The following is an 18,504-nucleotide window of genomic DNA, read 5'->3' as shown; positions in this document are numbered from 1 at the left end:
ACAAAGACTGTGCGCTGTGTGCAGGTGACGATATCAGAGACTCATGACCTCAAGCTGCGGTACTTCTCAGAGTGCTTGGACCTCCTTGAGGATACAAGGGAGCCCATGGACTGTGTACTGTGGAGATTGTATTTGTCGTTCCCACGGAGAATGTCGACAAGTTCAGGGTAAGCAGGGTGGAGAATAAGGGCATGCTCTCGAGGTGCCGGTGGCTTTGCGGCCAGGAAGAGAATCAAGCGTACTTGGCTGGGATGGACCCAAGATCATGTGGATAATCTTGCGGCGTCGGTCCAGGCTGATTGCGTGAGGCTTTTTCGTTGAATGTATCTGTATGCCATGCAATAGAGCCTGATTGAAGGGTAGCAACCTCCATCGAGCTATATGAAGAAGAGGACCTGAACGAAGCATGGAAAACAAGGCAGACAGGAAGAGGCAGAAGCAGGTTGTCAGCAGTTGATATTTTGGGCAAGCTAGGTTGTGACAGCAAGTCAGCGATTCTCTCAGTCACCATGGCAACATAGCAAACATGTACTGTACAAGTCTTCATGTACTTGTGTCCCCTGCAGCACAAAACCATCCAGGGGAAACCCTCTTTGCTCAGTGATTGCATGAAAGACGTCGTCGCCATCGCCCTCCCCGTCCCCGTAGGGCCTAGGATCCATCCCAAACATCCTTCCTTGCGCACTTGTTCCTCCAGGAACTTAGACTCACGGCTCATGGAAGCTGTCCTGCAGCAGAGCACATAGCGGCCCAGGAGCATGACTTGACGGGTACGTCCGTTACATCCCAATCAGTGATGAGGTAGGGTAGGGTAGGGTAGTGAACAGTGCTGAAGGAGGGTGTATGTCGGGGGGTAGGGGGTTACTGCCTTCAGCTCATGGAAGGGGTTATCTTTCGAGTCTTTGCACCAAGTACATCGTAGGGTGGTATTTTTTGGGGGGTAGGGGAAATTTCACATGGGGTGGGGGTAGAATCAAGAGGGGGTAGGGAAGAAGCGACCGATGATGGCGCGCCAGAATCAGCGGTAGAGGAGGAGGAGCAGATCGAGGAGAAGAAGGACAAGGGAGAGGAGGAGGAGGAGGAGAAACTGCAGAAAACAAACACCAAGACAAGTTGGAGGGCAAGGAGAATGAGAGCTGAATGCCCCTGGAGTTGATCGCAGTCTCGTCTACTTTCCTCCTACCTAGGCCGTCTGCCATTGTTTGCCTGCTCGTCATCCCAGGCCCCCTCACCTGGTCCAGCATCTTTGCAGCAGGACGGTAACGGAGTCAAGTCACTTCGCCCGCTAGACTTTGTTCTTGCTCAATCCATCAAGCAGGGGGGAGACGTTTTGGGCATTAGAAAAGACTTGTACCCGCCCTCGTGCGCTCTGGGAGCTTCAAGCATTGGCAGCTTTCTCATTGTGTTTGCGCCCGCCCGGAGTCCAGAGCTGTCTATTCATACAGCAAAGCAAACAGCATCAGGCAGAAATCTCACCTTGTAGAAGAACCATGCACAGTCGTTTTTGGCATTCGATCTGTGTGTTAGCCATAGTACTGCACCATGGGACTCGGGCAGCTGATCTCTCGCGTTCTCAGACGCACGTGCTCCGGTTGAGAGGAGGCGGAGACAGGAGGATGGACGCGCGAGAAAACTATCCCATGAACATGCGGCAGCAGAACCCGAACATAGGCCAGTATGCTGATGTTTACGGCAATGGAGAGCAGTGGCAAAGGCGAGAGGCGCCATGGCAACAGGGAGGGATGCAGCACCCTATGAATCAGCCGCCCATGAGCAGCATGTAAGGACCGACAGCGTCGCGCTTGCTCTCATGTTGCTGCAGGGGCATGTTCAAGCAGAACGATCCGAATGCGATGATGGACAGCTTCCAGCAAGGGCTTCCTCGCCAGAGGGGGTGACAGCCCCTCTTCGTCATTGTGCTCTGTAAACTGAAACGCTGAGGACAGTCACATCGAGAGGATGGAAAGCAACAACCCTGCCATGTTCTCCAACGCAAGTAAGGGGCCTCCTTGAGAGCGCTGTGCTGCATACTCTGGGGTGACTCAACTTGCTCAGATCAGTACAGACAGGCCGGGGCAGGCATGTCGCGAGGTGTAATGCCCGGGTACCAGGTGAGCTGACGCTCGGCCCCATCCCCACCCGCTTTTGATCGGAACAATTCAAGGCTGAGTGAAGTGAATGCATTCCTGCAGGAGATGAACCCGATGCAGCCATCGATGAACTTCCGTGGCATGCAGCCCATGTATCAACAGGAAGTGCAAGGTGACGGCATTCCTATGTTCCATTTCCGCGCTCTCTCCTCTGTGTCTTTTCCTTCCCCCTCCATTTGATGCCTCGGTTACAAGCGCTTCTCTCCCCTCCGTGTCTTCCGGTGGACCCACCAGCATTCACCATATTCTTGTGGCAGTAAGTTCTGATTGTCATGCAGACTTCAACATGATGCCGTCTCGTGCTCCTCAGCAACATGGCGGTCGGGAATTCTTTGCTGAGTACCAAAGACGCCAGATGCAGGCAAACGAAAACCTGGTTGAACCCCCTCGGCGAGAGAGAGATCGTCCTGAATTTCGAGACCGGCAGATGATGCAAGACAAGGGGTTGAACCCGATGGGGGCAGTGCAGCAGTCATACTCCCACAGGAAAGATTTCTATCAATCAAAGAATGACGGTGGGACGCAACCGCGGCCACCATACCAGAGGTGGGAGACGTGGCCCCTTCCGGGCCAACCCCCAGGTTGCCCTCTACCTCAGCTCGTCCGTGACTGTCATGGCAGGTATAGGCCGGGAATGGTGCAGGCCCCTGGTGTCTACAAAAAGAAGACACATCCCTTACACTATCCTGATAGAGTAGCTGCTATGAAACAGGTGAGGAAGGCAGGAGGTGCGAGGCAAGGTTTGCTCACAAATCTGCCCCTCAGATAGCAGCTGCTCGCAGCAGAGAAGAACTTGTGACCTTCCTCTACGCTGATCCATCATTTTTGATCATTTCTCTCTCAGGTGGATCTGATTGTTACATATCGATCCCAGTCAGGAGGATCGACGGTGTTCTTTACATTGTATTGACAACCATGATCTGACCGACTCTTTTTGTCGTCGACTCCAGTCTTTCTTTCAAATTGGGCATGTCTTGTTAGCATTGAACAAGTTCACGAAGCTTGTAAGCATATGATTTCATCAGCTACTGTTCCCTTTCCGCCTCCCCCCTTCACCTTCACCCATTCTCTGCTCCTTCGATGCTCTCACACCTGATGTACTGAAACGTTTCCCTTCTATGAACTGACAGCTTCCTGCCAGCCGCTCTATTCCAAATCTTCGAAAGCTCCTCCTCGCGGACAAGGGTAATGCAATCAAGTGGTTGCCTCTCTTCATGCTAAGATCTTGGTTTTTAGCCGCAAGAACTACATATATGCCGTGAATGGACTTTTTCACCGCGCCCAACAGTTTTGGTAACCTGATCACTTGTTTTCTTCTTCTCATTGCTGTTTTCCCCTCTACGTTGCTAGCCTTCTCCTTTTGCTTTGACTGTCTTAACTTTGATCCTCGCTGCTCATCATCTCCTGGTCGCGAATCCTCCCAATCTCGTGCTCCTCAAGTCTCTCTTTTCATGACTTCTCATTATCAGCAACGTGTTGAATGCTCGCGGGGTTTCAACGATTGCTCATGCTGCCGCTTCCCTGGGCCGGAATGACACCGCGCTGATTTCAGCATTGACCCAACGGTTTGCATTCTGGAGCATTCTTTAGACCGCACAGTGCTCAACCCTGACTTGCAGGGCGCTTGTTCCTTCTGTGAAGCGAAACTTTACAGCAATGGGACTGTCCAACTTTATCTGGGCAATCGGCAAGGTGAAGTAGAACACGAAGACGTTGGAGGACTTTGACATGTGCTGCTTTTCGACAGACTGGGTTCCGGGACTCGGTCAGGATCCAACAGGTGAAAGAAACGAGTGGGGATGGTAGGTTGTCGAGAGCAGGAACTTAAGGGAATGCTCAAGACGAAGCACAGAGTAGACGAGGATAGAGGACGATGGGTAGGAAGACAGAAGAGGAAAGGACGGCAACACGAGGAAAGGAGAAGAAGAGGAGAGTGAAATCGCCTGGAAGGCCGGGTGTACGGCATCAACACGGCCGAGGCAGGAGGAGAGAATGGACTGATCCAGTTCGTTCCTTGTTAGATCTGCGACATCCTCGAGCTTGCTGGTGATCCCGCGGCCCCCATCGATGGCGAAGCTGAAGATCAGCCGCCGCTTCACGTCGATCATTTCAATGAGATGGACCTTTGCAATTCCTTGATGGGTACGTGCCGTCCCCGGCCTCCGCCCCTGAGCTCCCTCCCTCCCTCCCTCCCTTCCCTCCCTTTTTTTCTGTCCTCTCCACCCTCGCGCTTTCCTTCCTTCTACCACTCCGCTATCCCTGCCGTTCGCCTCTTCCGTCCTGGTGTTCCTGGCATCACCTGACCAGCACTTGCAGGTCTGACAGCTGTCAACGAGGGCTATGAAAATGTGAGCACTCGGCGATCCCCTCGCTCGCTACCTCCGACAGTCTGCTGACGCTCCTCGACCTCCAGAAAGTTGGGCTGAAGCTCATCGACATGCTTTTCTCCCGCATCTTTCAACCCTCCATCTTTGGCAAGATGAACCTCGTGTACGTCGCCCAGGTGACACTGAGCCGACTGCCTTGCTCCCCGCCTCAATAGACTTCACCTCCTCCCACTCCTACTCCTCACTTGCTCTCTTGCTCTCCCTTCTTCTGTTCTCATCCGTGGTGTGCTCGTCATTTGGCTTTCCCTTCCCTTCCACTCGCAGTGGCTGATGGTTTCATTCAGATAGCACACGCGATCATCAAGTTAGAACGGTAAGAAGATTGATCGTGATCCTGCCCTTCATCCTATACGACTCTCACACCCACTTCCTGCGCCGTCCATCCCCCCGTCTCATCCTCCACTGCAGGACCTGGTGCCCCTACTTAGCCCCGAGCTTGAAGAGAATGGAGGAGGAGCTCTCAAACACGAGCGCCGAGTTCCAAAACTTCACCACGAGGAAGCAGACGTCGAATGGGGAAGATGAATTCCGCCGTGACCTCGGCGAGCCCATCGAGTTTGGGCAGAGTATGGAGGACTCGGCGGATCCGTCCGTCCTGCCCTCCAACTCCTCGAGCGAATCAGACATCTACCTGCGCTTCTTGGACTACAAGTTCTTCAACGACCGTCGTTCCCTCCTTCATGTTGCCAGTGAGCAGTTGGGTTAGTCGAAGGAACACTCCTTGGCTCACTCTCTGGCAGGTACCATGTCCATTCTTTCTTTCTCGGACAAGTGGAAGCAGCACAGGTTATCCTCCTCCTCCTCCTCCTCCTCCTCCTCCTCCTCGTCCTCGCCTTCAAAGTCCTCATCTTCTTCCTGTTCCACAGCTTCCTGCCCCCTTGTTCTTTCATACCCCTCCTCATACCAGCTCATTGCCGGTACATAGGGAGAGGGCCAGCCGCATCTACTCCTGGGTCTGGACTCCATTTCTCGTTTCCATCTCATCGGTAGCGCCTCGAGCGCTGCTTCACTCAGCTTACTCTTTCCTTCTAGATGCACTTTCCACTACTCCGTGAGACAGTCGACCTCTGCAGCAGGTAGGAAGAGGTGGTTGGAGAAGCTCGGGTCAGCGAGGAGGCAACAGGGAGGGTTCGAGGACGAGCCGAGAGGGGAGCGGGGGCGAGACTGGATCTCACTGGCATGCAGAGACGTAGCGATGGCACAGAACGAGGACCTGTGGAAGGTCCTGTGCGCAAGGGCGGAGCAGGTGGTTGGAGGAAGGCGAGCAGGGTGGGAGCCTGACGAGCCTGCTGTAGTTCTGGATAAAGTCGGAAGGGGATGGACTGAAGAACGCAGCAAGTATGTGCCAGCTAGCACAGGAGAACATCCTCAACCTGACGGGGAGGAAAAACGAAGACCTCGAGCGGTGAGAAGGAGGGTTTTGCGAGGAGTGGAGGAGTGGAGCGCAAGAGTTAGTCCGGGGGCGGGTGGGCGGCGGACATTTCTCGCTTGAGGATAGATGGACGGTGAGGATTGAGTGGTTCAAAGAGGAATCAGGACCGGATCCATTAAACAAGGGCAATGCAGCAGCAGAGAGAGAGGGGGGAGGAGGAACAGAGTAGCTTGGGTTGAGGAAAGGCCTGCTCCCTTTGACTGATTTCGTGGCAGGTGCATTTCAGCCATTCAAACTCGCACACAGCAAGCAGTTTGTACATAAAGAGGATCATGTAACTTTAAATCGAGTTTTATTCCCTGCGCCCTAACTCCTGCTGACACTGTTACCTCCCTCTCCTCCACCCCCTCTATCCCCCATCCCCACTCTTCTCTCTTCCTTCTTTCCCTTTCCCCTTCTCGCCTTGCTCCTCCCCCCTCCACCTGAGTCTTCTCACGCTCCCAGTCCTCCTGCTCTCCTCTCCCTTCTCACCTCGAGGAACTTGTCGGAGGCCTCGCGTGCCCGTGCGAACAATCTCAGCCCAACTTTCCCCAGCTCTTCCTGTCCTCTGAGAACCTCCTCCAGTGCCTTCGCCGCATCTTCCAAGCTCAGCTCCTTCACCTGTACAGGATCACCTAGGCCTCCCCTCTCCGCCCTCTTCTCACCGACTCCTCGTCTCGATACTGACCCCATATACCTCCCCATTCCTTGGAGTACCGCTAAAGAGGAAAGCACCGAGTGAGGACCTTCGATCTGACAGGCGCACTCACCTGGTGCAGCCTTGCCATATTCCTCTGCCTTTCGATCTTCACCTGGAGGAAGTCAGAAGAGTAGCTGGGACAGCATCTGATCCTACGAGCGATGGTGACCGGCGAATGCCGAAGGGAGGCGAGGAGGAGGCGGCGGCGAGTTCCGCCTGCTGTTTCATGTGTCACCTGATAGGCACCGACTGGCGGGTTGAGGGGGAAACACCTCGGGAGGGGCTGTATGTGCCTGCGAGGGGAGGACGTGAGGGAGTGGGAGAAGCGGAAGGAACAGCTTACCGACTTGTCCTCCTCCACATTGACCTCCAGCTTTCGGTGCTGCTAGGGGATCAAAACATCGCAGCGAAGGATGAGATGAGGCAGGAAGGACACCAAGGGAGTGGAGCGATGCAGGTTAAGGAGTGGGGAGGGTGATGAACGAAGAATGATGGCAGTGTACAGAGCTCAGGGGAGGAAAGCGGAGGGATGAAGGAGAGGTCAAGATGAAAGGATGGAGAGAGAGGAGAGTCATGAAGGCTAAAATGTGAGCACCTGCAGTTGTCTCAACAGTCCTCCCTTTGCTATGCCAGTCTCAGCCTCCTCCTGCTTCATGCTTGCCTTCTGCTCGTTGGCATCCTTCCTTGGTGCCACGGCGGGAGGTTCGTAGTCCTCATTTTCATCACTCTCGTCTCCCTCGTCATCACTATAAAACACCTGCCGCTCCCTATCGTCACCTCCTCCTCTTCACCTCCTCTTCTTCCTCATTGTCATTCTCAACACCACCACCAACGACGATGACGACGACGACGACGAACGGTGGCGTCGTCGACGAAGACACCGTCGTCATCGTCATCGTCGTCGTCGTCGTCGTCGCCGTCGTCGCCGTCGTCATCATCATCATCATCATCATCATCATGCAGTTCTCACCTCTCCCACCCAAACTCCAGTTTTCCCCTCGAACACTCCCCGCCGCAGGTGGCTGTCGCCCTCTTCCTCCTGCTCTTGAAAATATTTCTGAGGGCGAACTGCTTCCTGCCGCTGCGTCGGAACATCAGGGCTCTCGACCTCGCTTCCACTCTCAATCACAGGGGAGAGCAGGTCAGGCACGGAGAAGGATTCAGCGGCAAGGTGCGGGTCGATCTTGGTTTCCTTCCTCTCCGACAGTCTCCTAACCTCCGACAGCACTCGCAGATCGTTCTCCTTGATCTGCTGCTCCATCATCGCCTCCTCGTCCTTCCCGCTCAAGACGTTTTCCGCTTGCAACTTGGGGCTGAACGAAGAACGCACCTCCTTCCTTTTCTCCTTCATCGGCGTAACGGCCGGCGACGCAGCCTGTGGCCCCTCCTGGCCCTTGACGATGTCATGCAGTCGCTGAAGACAGTTTCCTTCCTCCTCCGCTGCCCCAATCTGCCTGTACAAATCTGCCGCCTCCTCCCACCTCGCCGCCGCCCCCTTCAGGTCCCCTTGGATCGACAGCTCCTCGGCCTCGGCCTCGATCTCCGTCGCCTTGATCTCGATGGCCTGCATGCGGGTCTCTTCCTCCGCCTGCTTGAGGATCTCGATGATGTCCTTGTCTGCCTGCACGTCCATTGCTACCGACAGCGGCGTCTCCCCCCGCGTGTTCACCTTGAGCGGGTCCGCTCCTTCTTGCAACAGCGTCAGCACCATGTCCACCAGGTTCTCCAGGACGGCGAAGTGCAGGGGATAGTCGCCGTTGCTGTCGGGGATGTCAAGGAGACCCGCGTCTGTCTTGAGCAGGAAGGAGACCACGTCCGACCTGTTGTTGATCATGGCGCACAGCAGCGGCGTCAACATGTCGTTTGATACCGCCCGGAGCTCCACCTTAGCCTCCTCTATCAGGTACTTGACCACCGGCATGTTCCCTTCGCCACAAGCATAATGTAAAGCCCTGCATCCTCCTCCTCCTCCGTTGGAAGGCAAGTTCTGGATCTCAGGGTCTGCCTTCATCTCTATCAAGAGCTTCGCACATGCTGCGGCTTCCTCTGATATGCAGATCGAGCAGAGGATGAGTGGAGTATTGCCCTCGTCGTTAAGGCTGTTCACGTCAGCTCCGATGTCTAGCAAGAACCTGGCGCACTCTAGATGAAGCCCCAGCATCGCTAGGTGCAGCGCTGAGTTGCCCAGCTCGTCCTGCACGTCCAACAGCTCCCGCTTCTCCTCTGCTATCCGGATGCTGGCCAGGTCACCTCCCTCAGCTGCCCTAAGGAAGTCGGCAGCTTCCTCCTCATCAAGATCATCTTCCTCCTCCTCTCCTCCTTCCTCCTCCTCCTCCTCCTCCTCCTCCTCCTCGTCATCATCTACTTCCCACGCCTCATCTGCCATTTATGAACTTTGAAGTGTCCCTCAGCCCCGCTATGATCATTTTCTCACTCGGACTCTTACTTACGGAGTACTTTGACGGTCTCACTGTCCGATCCGGTCACTGAGAGTCCGGGAGCCGGGCCGGCCGCCCGGGAGTCCGACTCACGGCGACCGTACCGTCTCCCCTCGCCGAGCCTGTCGGAGGCTCCAGCTCTCAGTCTCCCTCAGCGCGGCCCTGCGGGGCCGCAGCCTTCCCGGCGCCCTCACCCAGTGGGGCCGATCGCTGCCACCGAGACTACTAGTTACCCCGGTGATCGGACACTGACAGTGCCAGTGAGTTGTGAGCCTCACTGTGCCGATACTAGAGCCGCCTTGAAAGTCCGCCTCAGACCCCGAGAGGATCCGATTGATAGTGGGTGGGTCCTGTTGCTTTTGGGGTAGTATTTGAGAGTAAGTAACCGGTACTCAGGAACCCCAATCAGGTGGAAGGGGTAGGGGTAGCGATGAGGGTGTAAGCGAGGGAATGTCGTGGGAAGCGGTGCGGAGGAGGGGAGAGAGACTGCTGGCAAGGGTTGGGGCAGCAGCGATAGGAGGACTGGTGCTCTCACAGGTGAGACAGGTCGGGAGGAGCGCCCTCCCATGCCCTCCCATTCGCCACTCGAGCTCTCTGACCCCTCTTCACCTTGCAGTACGTCGTGTATTCCCGAAGCAGGAAGGAGAGGATCCCGGATGGGAGCGTGCTGCACCTTGACATGAGTCTGCCCCTCGTAGAGATACCTCCTCCTCCTCTATCCTCCCTCACCTCCCCAAGACAACCCCTCATGCTAAAGAATGTTGTCGATGCGATCCACAAAGCTGCTAAAGACAAGCGGGTGCGACCTTTCTATTCGCGCTCCCCTCACGCCTCTGACATGGCACGAAATCCCCACATACAGATCAAGGGGATCGTCTGTACTTTCGGTACGGACAACCTGCACTCTCTGGCAACCATTCAGGAGGTTCGGCAAGCGATCGAACGCTTCCGTTCCATCCAAAAGGAACAGCCTGAGTCAAGCAGGAAGTTCACGTGCGTAACGACAGACACCTTTGGGGAGGGGGCGCAAGGAACTTCTCAGTACTACTTTGCTTCTGCCTTCGACAAGATCTACATCCAGGTAAGCCCAGGGACTTGGTGGAAGGCATGCGATGACTGGGGGCAGCCGTCAGGCAGCGTGGGGTTGGTGGGACTGAGCATGCCGACCTTCTTTCTCAAGAACTTGCTGAGCAAGCTGGGAGTTGAGGTGCAGTTCTTCAAGTTCTTTGAGTACAAGAACGCCCCAAATGTGTTCACGGAGGAGGGCTATACCCGGCCGCACAGGGAGCAGACGGAGAAGCTGGTGGAGTCCATGTTTGACCAGATCGTGTCCGGCATCGCGGCTCAACGCAGACTCCCGCTGTCTGCCGTGTCCAAGGCCGTGAACGAAAGCCCTCTGAGCGCGCAGGATGCGCAAGCGCATGGCCTTGTCGATGGGATCTTGTACACGGACCAGGTGGAGGGCAGCAGACGTCAGGGGGCGACGGACGCCTGACTGTGCTCAGGTGCTGGACATGCTCGAGGCGAAGAGCATCGTGAGCATGAGGGCGTACGCCAAGACTGCGCTGAAGAAGAGCGGGGCCGGCAAGAAGACTTGATGGCTGACCCTGAGAACTGACGAAGATGACAATGCAGATGCCGGCATGATCGAAATGGTAAACCCTCAGTCCGCCAAGAGCAGCAAGATTGCCCTGATCAACGCCTGTGGTGGTATCAGAGTTTCATTGCACCTCCGCAATCTGCTCCTGACGCTGCGAGTGCTTGCCAGACATCGTGAGGGGCGTCGGAAACCCTTCCTCCAGGAACCTCCAGATGGGATCCGAGCAGGTCACAGCGGCCATCCGCGCAGCCTACAAGGACGAGTCAGTCAAGGCAAGGCTGACCTTGTTGGAAGTACAGGCTAATAGATAGTAGGCGATCGTGGTTCGCATCGACTCGCCCGGAGGATCGGCGGTGGCGTCGGATACCATTCGACGAGAGCTGGAGAAAGCCAGAGAGAGCGGTAGGCGGAACCATGTCCTTGAAGGATGTACTGAAGCTGTTGGTTGCAGGCAAGCCTGTGGTGGCATCAATGGGAACTTACGCGGCATCTGGCGGATATTACATCGCCACAGCAGCTGACAAGATCACTGCATTGGTCCTGCTCTACATCGCTCTCACCTGTCGACTCACAAGCCTGTCGCCTCTAGCCGGGGACCATTACTGGCAGCATCGGAGCCTTCTACGGCAAGTTCATCATCGGCAAGCTCTGTTCGCAGATCGGGGTTTCCTACGACGAGGTGTGGGGCATACGGGGAGGAAGTAGAAGACAGCTGACAGTCCTGGTCAGATAGGGAAGGGGGAGAACTCAGGCTATCTCAACCCCACCAAACCCTTCACGGAGTCACAAGTTTGCCTCCTTGCTGGGCTCATTTCCATCCTCATGCTTTCCGTCAGAGCGTGAAGGCAGAAAAGCTGGGGAGAAGAGTTTACGAGGATTTCGTGGCTCTAGTGGCGAAGGCAAGGAACTTGAGTCTGGAAGAGGTCTGCCAGACATGTTGTCCCTGCAATGTTGGTGAAGGGACTGTCACAGGTGGACAAGGTAGCGAGAGGGAGAGTCTGGACTGGAGCCCAGGTCCTGTGAGGGTAAACGAGGTTGCGGCTGCGTGAAGAATGATACAGGCAAAGGAGCTTGCTCTCGTCGATGCCTTGGGAGGTCTCAAGGTTTTGCTCCACTCGAGCGTCATCGCCTGCTCCCAGTAAACTTTTATACAGGTGGCACACGAGCTAGCGGGGGAGCTCGCAGGGCTGAAGGACGAGACGCTTCCTCCCCTCGTGGAGTATCCTAAGGCGAAGTCAAGCTTGGAGAAGGTTGAGCTCGACCCGTTCCCCCCTCCACTCCGCTGCTTCCTAACTGCATCCAGATTATCCTTGCCCTCAGCGGTGGAGAGAGCGAAGGCCTATCGCAGGAGGCACCGAAATCCTCCATCCTCTCCTTCGATAATTTCATGTCCCTCATCGGGCAGTCTGATGTGAGTGCTGCTGCTACGCGTGCGGAGGGATGTACTGACACGAATGGTAGGTTGCTTTTGCCCTCGGCTCCTTGGCAGGTTCCATATTCCTCTCACTGCTCCAGTGACTTATTTGGACATACTGAATGCTCTGGCAGAGCTCGGCTCGGAGCTCCGAAAGCTTCAACGATCGAGCGGAGAAGTCATGATGCGATGCGAAGATTGAAGCTGCCAGTGAATTCCAAATCCTGCAACGCTTCTCCGTTGCATTTTCAATGTGTTTTCAATCATCCTAAGTTTCTACAATGATTTTTGGGGCACTATCCTCGAGCTTGCTATTTACAAGGAATTTGGCGCTAACGTCACTCCCGACGACTCATGCCTTAGAAGTCGCCGCCATCTTCGATCCACTGGCGCATTTCAGGGTCAGGAAACTCTCTCTCCACTGCCTCATCCCACAGCTTCAACATGTCTTCTGTGAACCATTTGTGACCTTCTCCAATCCTACCCTGCTGGATGAGCGAGCCATCCGTGATGCCCGCACAGCGGTCCTTCCCGCACATGACCGAGCCGTTGTAAGAGGGGTTGGCCCAGAGGAGGTAATTGAACTTCTCTTCGTGCTGCTTCATGTGCTCGATCGAGCACTTATGCACTACTCGGTTCAGCTCCTCCTCATTGAGCTCGACTTCCAGAAACTCCGCAAGCCTCTTTACACCACCCACTGGATTTCTCTTCATGTCTGCATAGTGGAGCAGCAGGACGTTTTTTTCATGCCTGAACTTCCACCACGACTTGGCATACCCGAAGAACACTGATCCAAGAACTCCTTCAGGAAGGAAGTCCTTCAGCGCCTCAACCCTTGTCTTGTGGACAAAGGGATACCCTCCCCACATCTTCCTGTACTCCGGCCTGAAGTTACTGAAGAACGTATCGAGGCTGGAGACAATATCCTTGCCGTTCCTCAGCATGGCAAGGAACTTCACGTGCGGAAATTCCTTGACTGGGAGAACATCGATTTCTGTGCCATTCTCATTGACAGGGCCGAAGTGCGACTTGAAGATACGGAAGGGGTAGCTTGCATTGTCCCAGTATTCCCGGAGATTCTTCCCATTGTCCAGGATGGTAGTGTTCATTAGCTCCTTGAGCTCGCTCCATTTTTGTCCTGGCTTGTGCCTCCAACCAATCCAGGGAGTGTTGACGCTGACATCATAGAAGTCTTCGTCCAGCCCCTTGGCTCTGATCTGATGACTGCAATAGAGCATCCATGTCGTGCCTGACTTGGGCGCGGGGGATATGATCAGATCCCCAGGCCTGGTCCAAGAGGCGAACTCAGAAGGCTCGAACGGCTCCCTGTCAAACGGAGGGGGCATGAAACCTCCCATGATAGCCCATACCTTAGCTCCGAAGGGGAGCTGGAACAGAAAAGATGGCTGGTGTTCAATCCAGCCAGGGATTAGAATGGTCCTCAACACCCCAACGACAAGGGCAAGAAGAGCTGCCACTTGTGTCCATCTCCCCCCCATGTGAGAGCTTTTGTGTTGGAAAGAAATCTTGACGGTGTTCGCTATAATTAAAGGGTGGAGACGATTTCAGGATGCTGAGCGTGATGCTGGAGTTCCTAGACCAGCAGAGAATCAAGTTTGCTAGTATAGGCTATTGTAGGCCGTACAAGGCCAAGGCAAATGACATATCCAAAAGGCTCATCCGGCAAGGTAGTTCAGCAGAGAAAATATGGGCTGGACTACGTCAGGACTGACCGAAAGGCTAACAGGGCAATGGACAATTACAAGAGAAGCGGAGACAGAAGTAAAGACGAGTATGCAAGTAGAAGCTAGAGAAGTACTGAAAGAGAACAACTAGGAAGAGGGAGAAGGAAGTGAAGAGGAGGGGGGGGGGAGGGGCGCGATGAAAGAGGGGGAGGGTCAGAAACAAGTGGAAGGGACGGTGATGAATGTACGAAGGACCACTGTCGAAGAGGGTACGGGGGTGTAGGGGGTAGTGGGTGTTGTATTTTCAGGGGTTCGTTATGAGCAGGGGTGAAGGTGATGGGGTCGGTAGGCAGGGGTAGGGGGTGGCATGCTGGATGAAGGAGACGTTGGTGCGAAATGGAAACATGGGGTGGGGTGTAACATAAGTTTTATATTTGTCTCTCTCCCTTATTTTGACGGATCTTATTTCAAATGAAGAGAGTCAAAATTTCATATTTCGGTACATTTCAAAGTTGTATTCTTTGGGCGAGGGTGGGCTAGGTCATGTGATGGTTGAGGTGTAAAGCCGGGTGGTACCGGCGATTTGCAGGGGGTAGGGGTGGGCTGCAGGTACCGTGAACGCCTCTTTTACTGCGTGTTACCAAGGTAGGGTGGTTGATTTTAAAGGGTCGTGGGTGGTGGTCAGCATCCATCTCACAGTTCAATTTGCATCCCACCATCCAGGACCCCCCCCCATATGGAATCCACCCCTACGAAAGACCGCGAGCCAGGTTCAGAACTCCACACCCGTACCCCGTCAAACGAGAATTTCCTCAAGAGTCGCCCAGGAGAACTTGCTGACCGGTACAGGGTCTGCACACCCACCCACCCGGTCAGATTGTTTCACTCATGCACCCCACCCACCCGCTTTACGCATCCCCAACTTCACTTTACCACACGAGGTCCATGCGCTTGGAAAAAAGAATAATTGTATCGATATAAATATTTTTAATTTGACAAGATATTCAAAACACTATTCAATAATCGGTCTATCATTTAAAATGTTCATGGTTGGACCCCAAACTGCATCGCTCGTAGTTTTTTAAAAAGAGTAATCAAAAGTCACTGGTTGATTTGAAGTTGTTTTGATCTCAATTTTTTTTCTGGTCATGTCCCTGCGCCCGGAGAGGCCCGGACTCGGCCCCGAACGGACCCGTTGTTAAAGGCTGCGACACTGAGAAACTGAATAACTTTTACCTCTGAGCAAAGGAGCCTTGACCAGAAAAAGGCTGAGGATTGTTTCTTGGCGAGATCCCGAAAATGGGCGAGACAGAAGCGGTGCAGGGAGGAGGAGAAGCTGGGAGGAGAAGGAGATGCGAGGAGGAGCAGAAGCATGGAGCATGAAACTATCTTGCGAAGCGTGTTCCTTCATCCCTTTGTCCCATCTGCAACGCTTTCCTTGTGAATCCTCACAGGTAACCTGTCCCCAATATGCCGACCGCCAGGGAGATGGAAGCGAAGGCAGCAGAGCCTGACCCTACCTTCTCCTTCAATGCAGTGGAGGATATCATCCCGCTCTTCAACAGCGATGTAGAGAAAGGGATCTCAACATTGCTCCACAGGTTTCATGCAACTACGCTACTTGAGTCCAAGACCACCGCACGCATCATCGCTAGGTTCCTCTTCCTCTCCGATGGTCTGGACAAGGAGAGAGTGTCGACATACCTGAGTGGAGAGGAGGAGCTGAACCGATCTGTGCTCTCCAGTCTGATGGAGATGTGTGTATCATCCAAGGAATGCCATCGCCTCGATTTCGGGCTTCGGTTCGCGGCTGAGCGATGCCAGCTCCCAGCGGATCTTGTGAAGCTCCGGCGGCTCCTCTCGTGCTGGTCGGAGCACTGGTTCCAGCAGCATGTCGGTACCGAACGGGGAGTCTGCTTCCTCAGCAGCATGGATGTTGTCTTGGCGCTCTCGTTCAGTGCCGTGATGCTGAATCACAACCTTCACGGCCGCGGGATCGGGTCGAGGCTCGTGACCAAGGATCGGTTCGTCGAGGGATGCCAGTCGTTGGGTGAGCACGAGGAGCCTTCGGTTCTGGTGGAGGCCAACAGGATCTGCTCTGCCCTCTACGACGACATCCGTTCGGGGCCGTTGTGTGCGCAGCAACCCCATCCCATCACGAGCACCTTGTGGGTCGTTGGATCTGCAGCAAGGCCTTGCTTGCTGATGCCTGACTGTCAGGACGAAGTCGATCGAGAAAAGTCTCGTGCTGAAGGAAGGATGGCTCAAGGTGAGTGGCGTCCAGCCAGCACTCTGTGGAAGGATGACAGTCCCCAGGTCAAGAACGCGGATTTCCCTTGTGTCGCTCGACGATACTGGGCAAGGCTGCATGATAAGAGTAAGGGGCATCTCTGTGTGGTACACGTGATGCATGATGTTGCATTTCCTTTGAGATGTCTCCAAGCCTTGCTGTTTTGACTCTCACCTGTGCCGTGCCGCTTGCCATGGCTGGCGTTGTATGTTGCCGGCTCACTGTTCTAACAGGTGTGGACATGTACTTGACACCTCAGTGCTGGGGGCTGGATGAGGAGATCTGCATCCATTTCCCGTTGCAGAGCCGAGGACGAGGGTTGGTGATAACAGGGGAGGAAGAAGCATCGAGGAGAGTCAGCAGATGTAAGGCCGGACCCTCTTCCCACTCGCCCATCTGAAGGCCAGCAGGTTTCTTGATGTTCAACGGCAGCCAAAGGGACAAGCAGTGCAGGCTGCATGTGGAGGCCCCTGATGACGCGGAGGCGAAGTGAGAGCGCGAGAGAGACGGTGGGTGGCCGGGACTGACTTGTGTTGTCGCCGTCCTCAGATTGTGGGTAGAAGAGATTGTGAGGGCGACTCAAACTGTGACCTTCCGCACCAACATTCAGCGGGTGGTCCTGGACCATCAACTTCGTCCTCGCGGGGATGCCGGTACTGCTCTGAAGGCTCCTCCTACCTCTGCTAGCTATCGCTTGCTCCTCCTCCCTTGCTCTCCGACCTTCCCACTCGATGATTACGATGTCTCCACTCCAACAGCGGAGGGTCCAAGCAAGATAGTGCAGGGCGGGAGTTTTAAGGTTTCCAAGGAGAAAAGCGTGTCTCTGCCACGCTCAAAGTCTCTGAATGTGAAAAAATCTTCATCGATGATAGAGGTGAGAAAAGGAGGAGGAGGAGGAGGAGGAGGAGGAGGAGGAGGAGGAGGAGGAGGAGGAGAGACGTTGATCATCGGAAACCAGGCAATAGAGTCGTCAGGCTCCTCCGAGAAAGAGCAGAGTCGTGGCAACGAAGAGCCGAAATTGTGGATCAACCTCAGGATGGAAGGTTTGCAATTTTCTGTTTGAAAGAATTCGATATCGATGACAATGACAATTATGGTGACAACGATGATTTTCCAGATTTCTTTGAATACAACGAAATGGGTGGACGAAAAGAAGATCCGCAAGAAGAGACGAATCCTGAGGAGACAGAACTGGAAAAGGGCAAGAGAGGAGAGGCTGACGCTGAAACTGAAACTCAAAAAGAAGAGGAGCAGGATGCAGAAGCAGAAGCACAAATAGATGTGGAGCAGTCTGATGTGGAGAAGTCGCAAGAACAGATCGAAGATGATGGTGACACTTTTTCTTGTCGAGCTTCAACGGTTAAATGCGGTGAGAACAGCGATAAACAAGCTGCTGGAGCATTTTCAGAGGCCAGATGTTGTGGAGGAGGATAGCCTGTTGAGGTTCAAACATTGGGAGTTCGAGGTATGCGTTCGCTCTCTCCCTCTCTCCATCCCTCCCTCTCCCTCCCTCCCTCCCTCCCTCCCTCCCTCCCTCCCTCCCTCCTTCCTTCCCTCCCTCCCTCCCTCCCTCCCTCCGTCCCTCCGTCCCTCCCTCCTTCCCTCCCTCCGTCCCTCCGTCCCTCCCTCCGTCCCTCCCTCCGTCCCTCCCTCCGTCCCTCCCTCCCTCCCTCCCTCCCTCCCTCCCTCCCTCCCTCTCCCTCTACCCCCCTCCCCTCTCTCTGGCTCATCACCCGTTCTGCAGTGCATGCGGCACGATCTGGCTCTCCTGCTCAAGTCGAAGTCTGTTATCTGACGTGACACCGATTACCTGTGAATTTCCGTTCCCTCCAGGTTCTTCACCAACGAAGCTTCCCCTTCCATGGACGCGATCTTGAAGCAGGCGGAGATGCTCAACCTCAACTTCAAGAGAACCTTCCACGTGATGCAAATATGCGCACCTCTTCCTGCGTCCTCCTCTTCTCTCTTCCGCAAATCTGCGCAACCCTTTCAGCCTCCTCCTCCTTTCTCTCTCCTGTAGGCCCCTGTTCCCTTCCCCGGCTCCTCCGTCCTTCTTGCTGACATTCAGCCATCAGCAAAGACGAGCAAGAAACATTCAGAAGGATGTCCTGACGAGGTAAGTTTGCACATGCTACTCCTTTCTTTCTCCTCTCTTTGCTCCGGCTCCTCCCTCCCTCCGCTCTTCTGCTTCCTGTTCTCCTTTTGGTCGGATTTTCGGCTGGTTGCTCGCCAATGCCTTCGTTGCCATCTCCCTATCTCGCCCCCTCCTCAAGGCTCAACCTTCGGCTGGCAGATGGTTTTTGATTTGTGAGCATCGTCATCAGAAGAAACATCTAGAGCGATTGATCGACAACAGGGAGGTACTCCACCTTCCCCCCCCCCCCCCCCTACCCCTACCGTCCCTACCCCTTTTGGAATCCCGATCGGTC

General features: G+C 54.8%; 5 protein-coding genes across 5 annotated transcripts; 3 read left to right on the top strand and 2 right to left on the bottom strand.

Annotated features, from left to right (window-relative positions):
- Positions 1-1,490: 1,490 nt before the first annotated feature.
- GUITHDRAFT_131525 (hypothetical protein) lies at positions 1,491-6,233 on the top strand (the record flags this gene model as incomplete). The annotated part of the gene is made up of 20 exons (XM_005842208.1): positions 1,491-1,780; positions 1,823-1,894; positions 1,947-1,996; positions 2,056-2,111; positions 2,193-2,262; positions 2,429-2,696; positions 2,772-2,862; positions 2,995-3,039; positions 3,292-3,335; positions 3,770-3,842; positions 3,898-3,930; positions 4,172-4,292; positions 4,467-4,498; positions 4,564-4,653; positions 4,822-4,850; positions 4,946-5,226; positions 5,278-5,323; positions 5,570-5,783; positions 5,833-5,942; positions 6,185-6,233. The coding sequence occupies 20 exons, from the start codon at positions 1,491-1,493 to the stop codon at positions 6,231-6,233; spliced, it is 2,064 nt and encodes a 687-aa protein (XP_005842265.1).
- A 2,042-nt stretch (positions 6,234-8,275) lies between these two features.
- On the bottom strand, positions 8,276-8,845 carry GUITHDRAFT_57654 (hypothetical protein; the record flags this gene model as incomplete). The annotated part of the gene is made up of 1 exon (XM_005842207.1): positions 8,276-8,845. A coding segment is annotated over one exon (570 nt), but the record flags the coding sequence as incomplete, so codon positions are not given.
- Positions 8,846-9,536: 691 nt separating this feature from the next.
- On the top strand, positions 9,537-12,204 carry GUITHDRAFT_131523 (hypothetical protein; the record flags this gene model as incomplete). The annotated part of the gene is made up of 13 exons (XM_005842206.1): positions 9,537-9,623; positions 9,703-10,542; positions 10,592-10,621; positions 10,914-10,979; positions 11,001-11,088; positions 11,138-11,223; positions 11,276-11,365; positions 11,523-11,609; positions 11,659-11,700; positions 11,748-11,789; positions 11,841-11,936; positions 11,990-12,097; positions 12,148-12,204. 13 exons carry the CDS (start codon positions 9,537-9,539, stop codon positions 12,202-12,204), a joined length of 1,719 nt encoding a protein of 572 aa, XP_005842263.1.
- Positions 12,205-12,459: 255 nt separating this feature from the next.
- On the bottom strand, positions 12,460-13,458 carry GUITHDRAFT_99063 (hypothetical protein; the record flags this gene model as incomplete). The annotated part of the gene is made up of 1 exon (XM_005842205.1): positions 12,460-13,458. The coding sequence occupies one exon, from the start codon at positions 13,456-13,458 to the stop codon at positions 12,460-12,462; it is 999 nt and encodes a 332-aa protein (XP_005842262.1).
- A 1,797-nt stretch (positions 13,459-15,255) lies between these two features.
- GUITHDRAFT_131521 (hypothetical protein) lies at positions 15,256-17,870 on the top strand (the record flags this gene model as incomplete). Its single annotated transcript, XM_005842204.1, has 8 exons — positions 15,256-16,054; positions 16,309-16,440; positions 16,486-16,564; positions 16,625-16,949; positions 17,034-17,118; positions 17,193-17,405; positions 17,455-17,540; positions 17,820-17,870. 8 exons carry the CDS (start codon positions 15,256-15,258, stop codon positions 17,868-17,870), a joined length of 1,770 nt encoding a protein of 589 aa, XP_005842261.1.
- Between the last annotated feature and the right edge of the window lie 634 nt (positions 17,871-18,504).

Source organism: Guillardia theta (genome assembly GCF_000315625.1).
Source record: "Guillardia theta CCMP2712 unplaced genomic scaffold GUITHscaffold_1, whole genome shotgun sequence".
NCBI classification, from domain to species: Eukaryota; class Cryptophyceae; order Pyrenomonadales; family Geminigeraceae; genus Guillardia; species Guillardia theta.
Note: the sequence above shows the minus strand (reverse complement) of the source record. Positions and strands in the feature narration are given on the sequence as shown.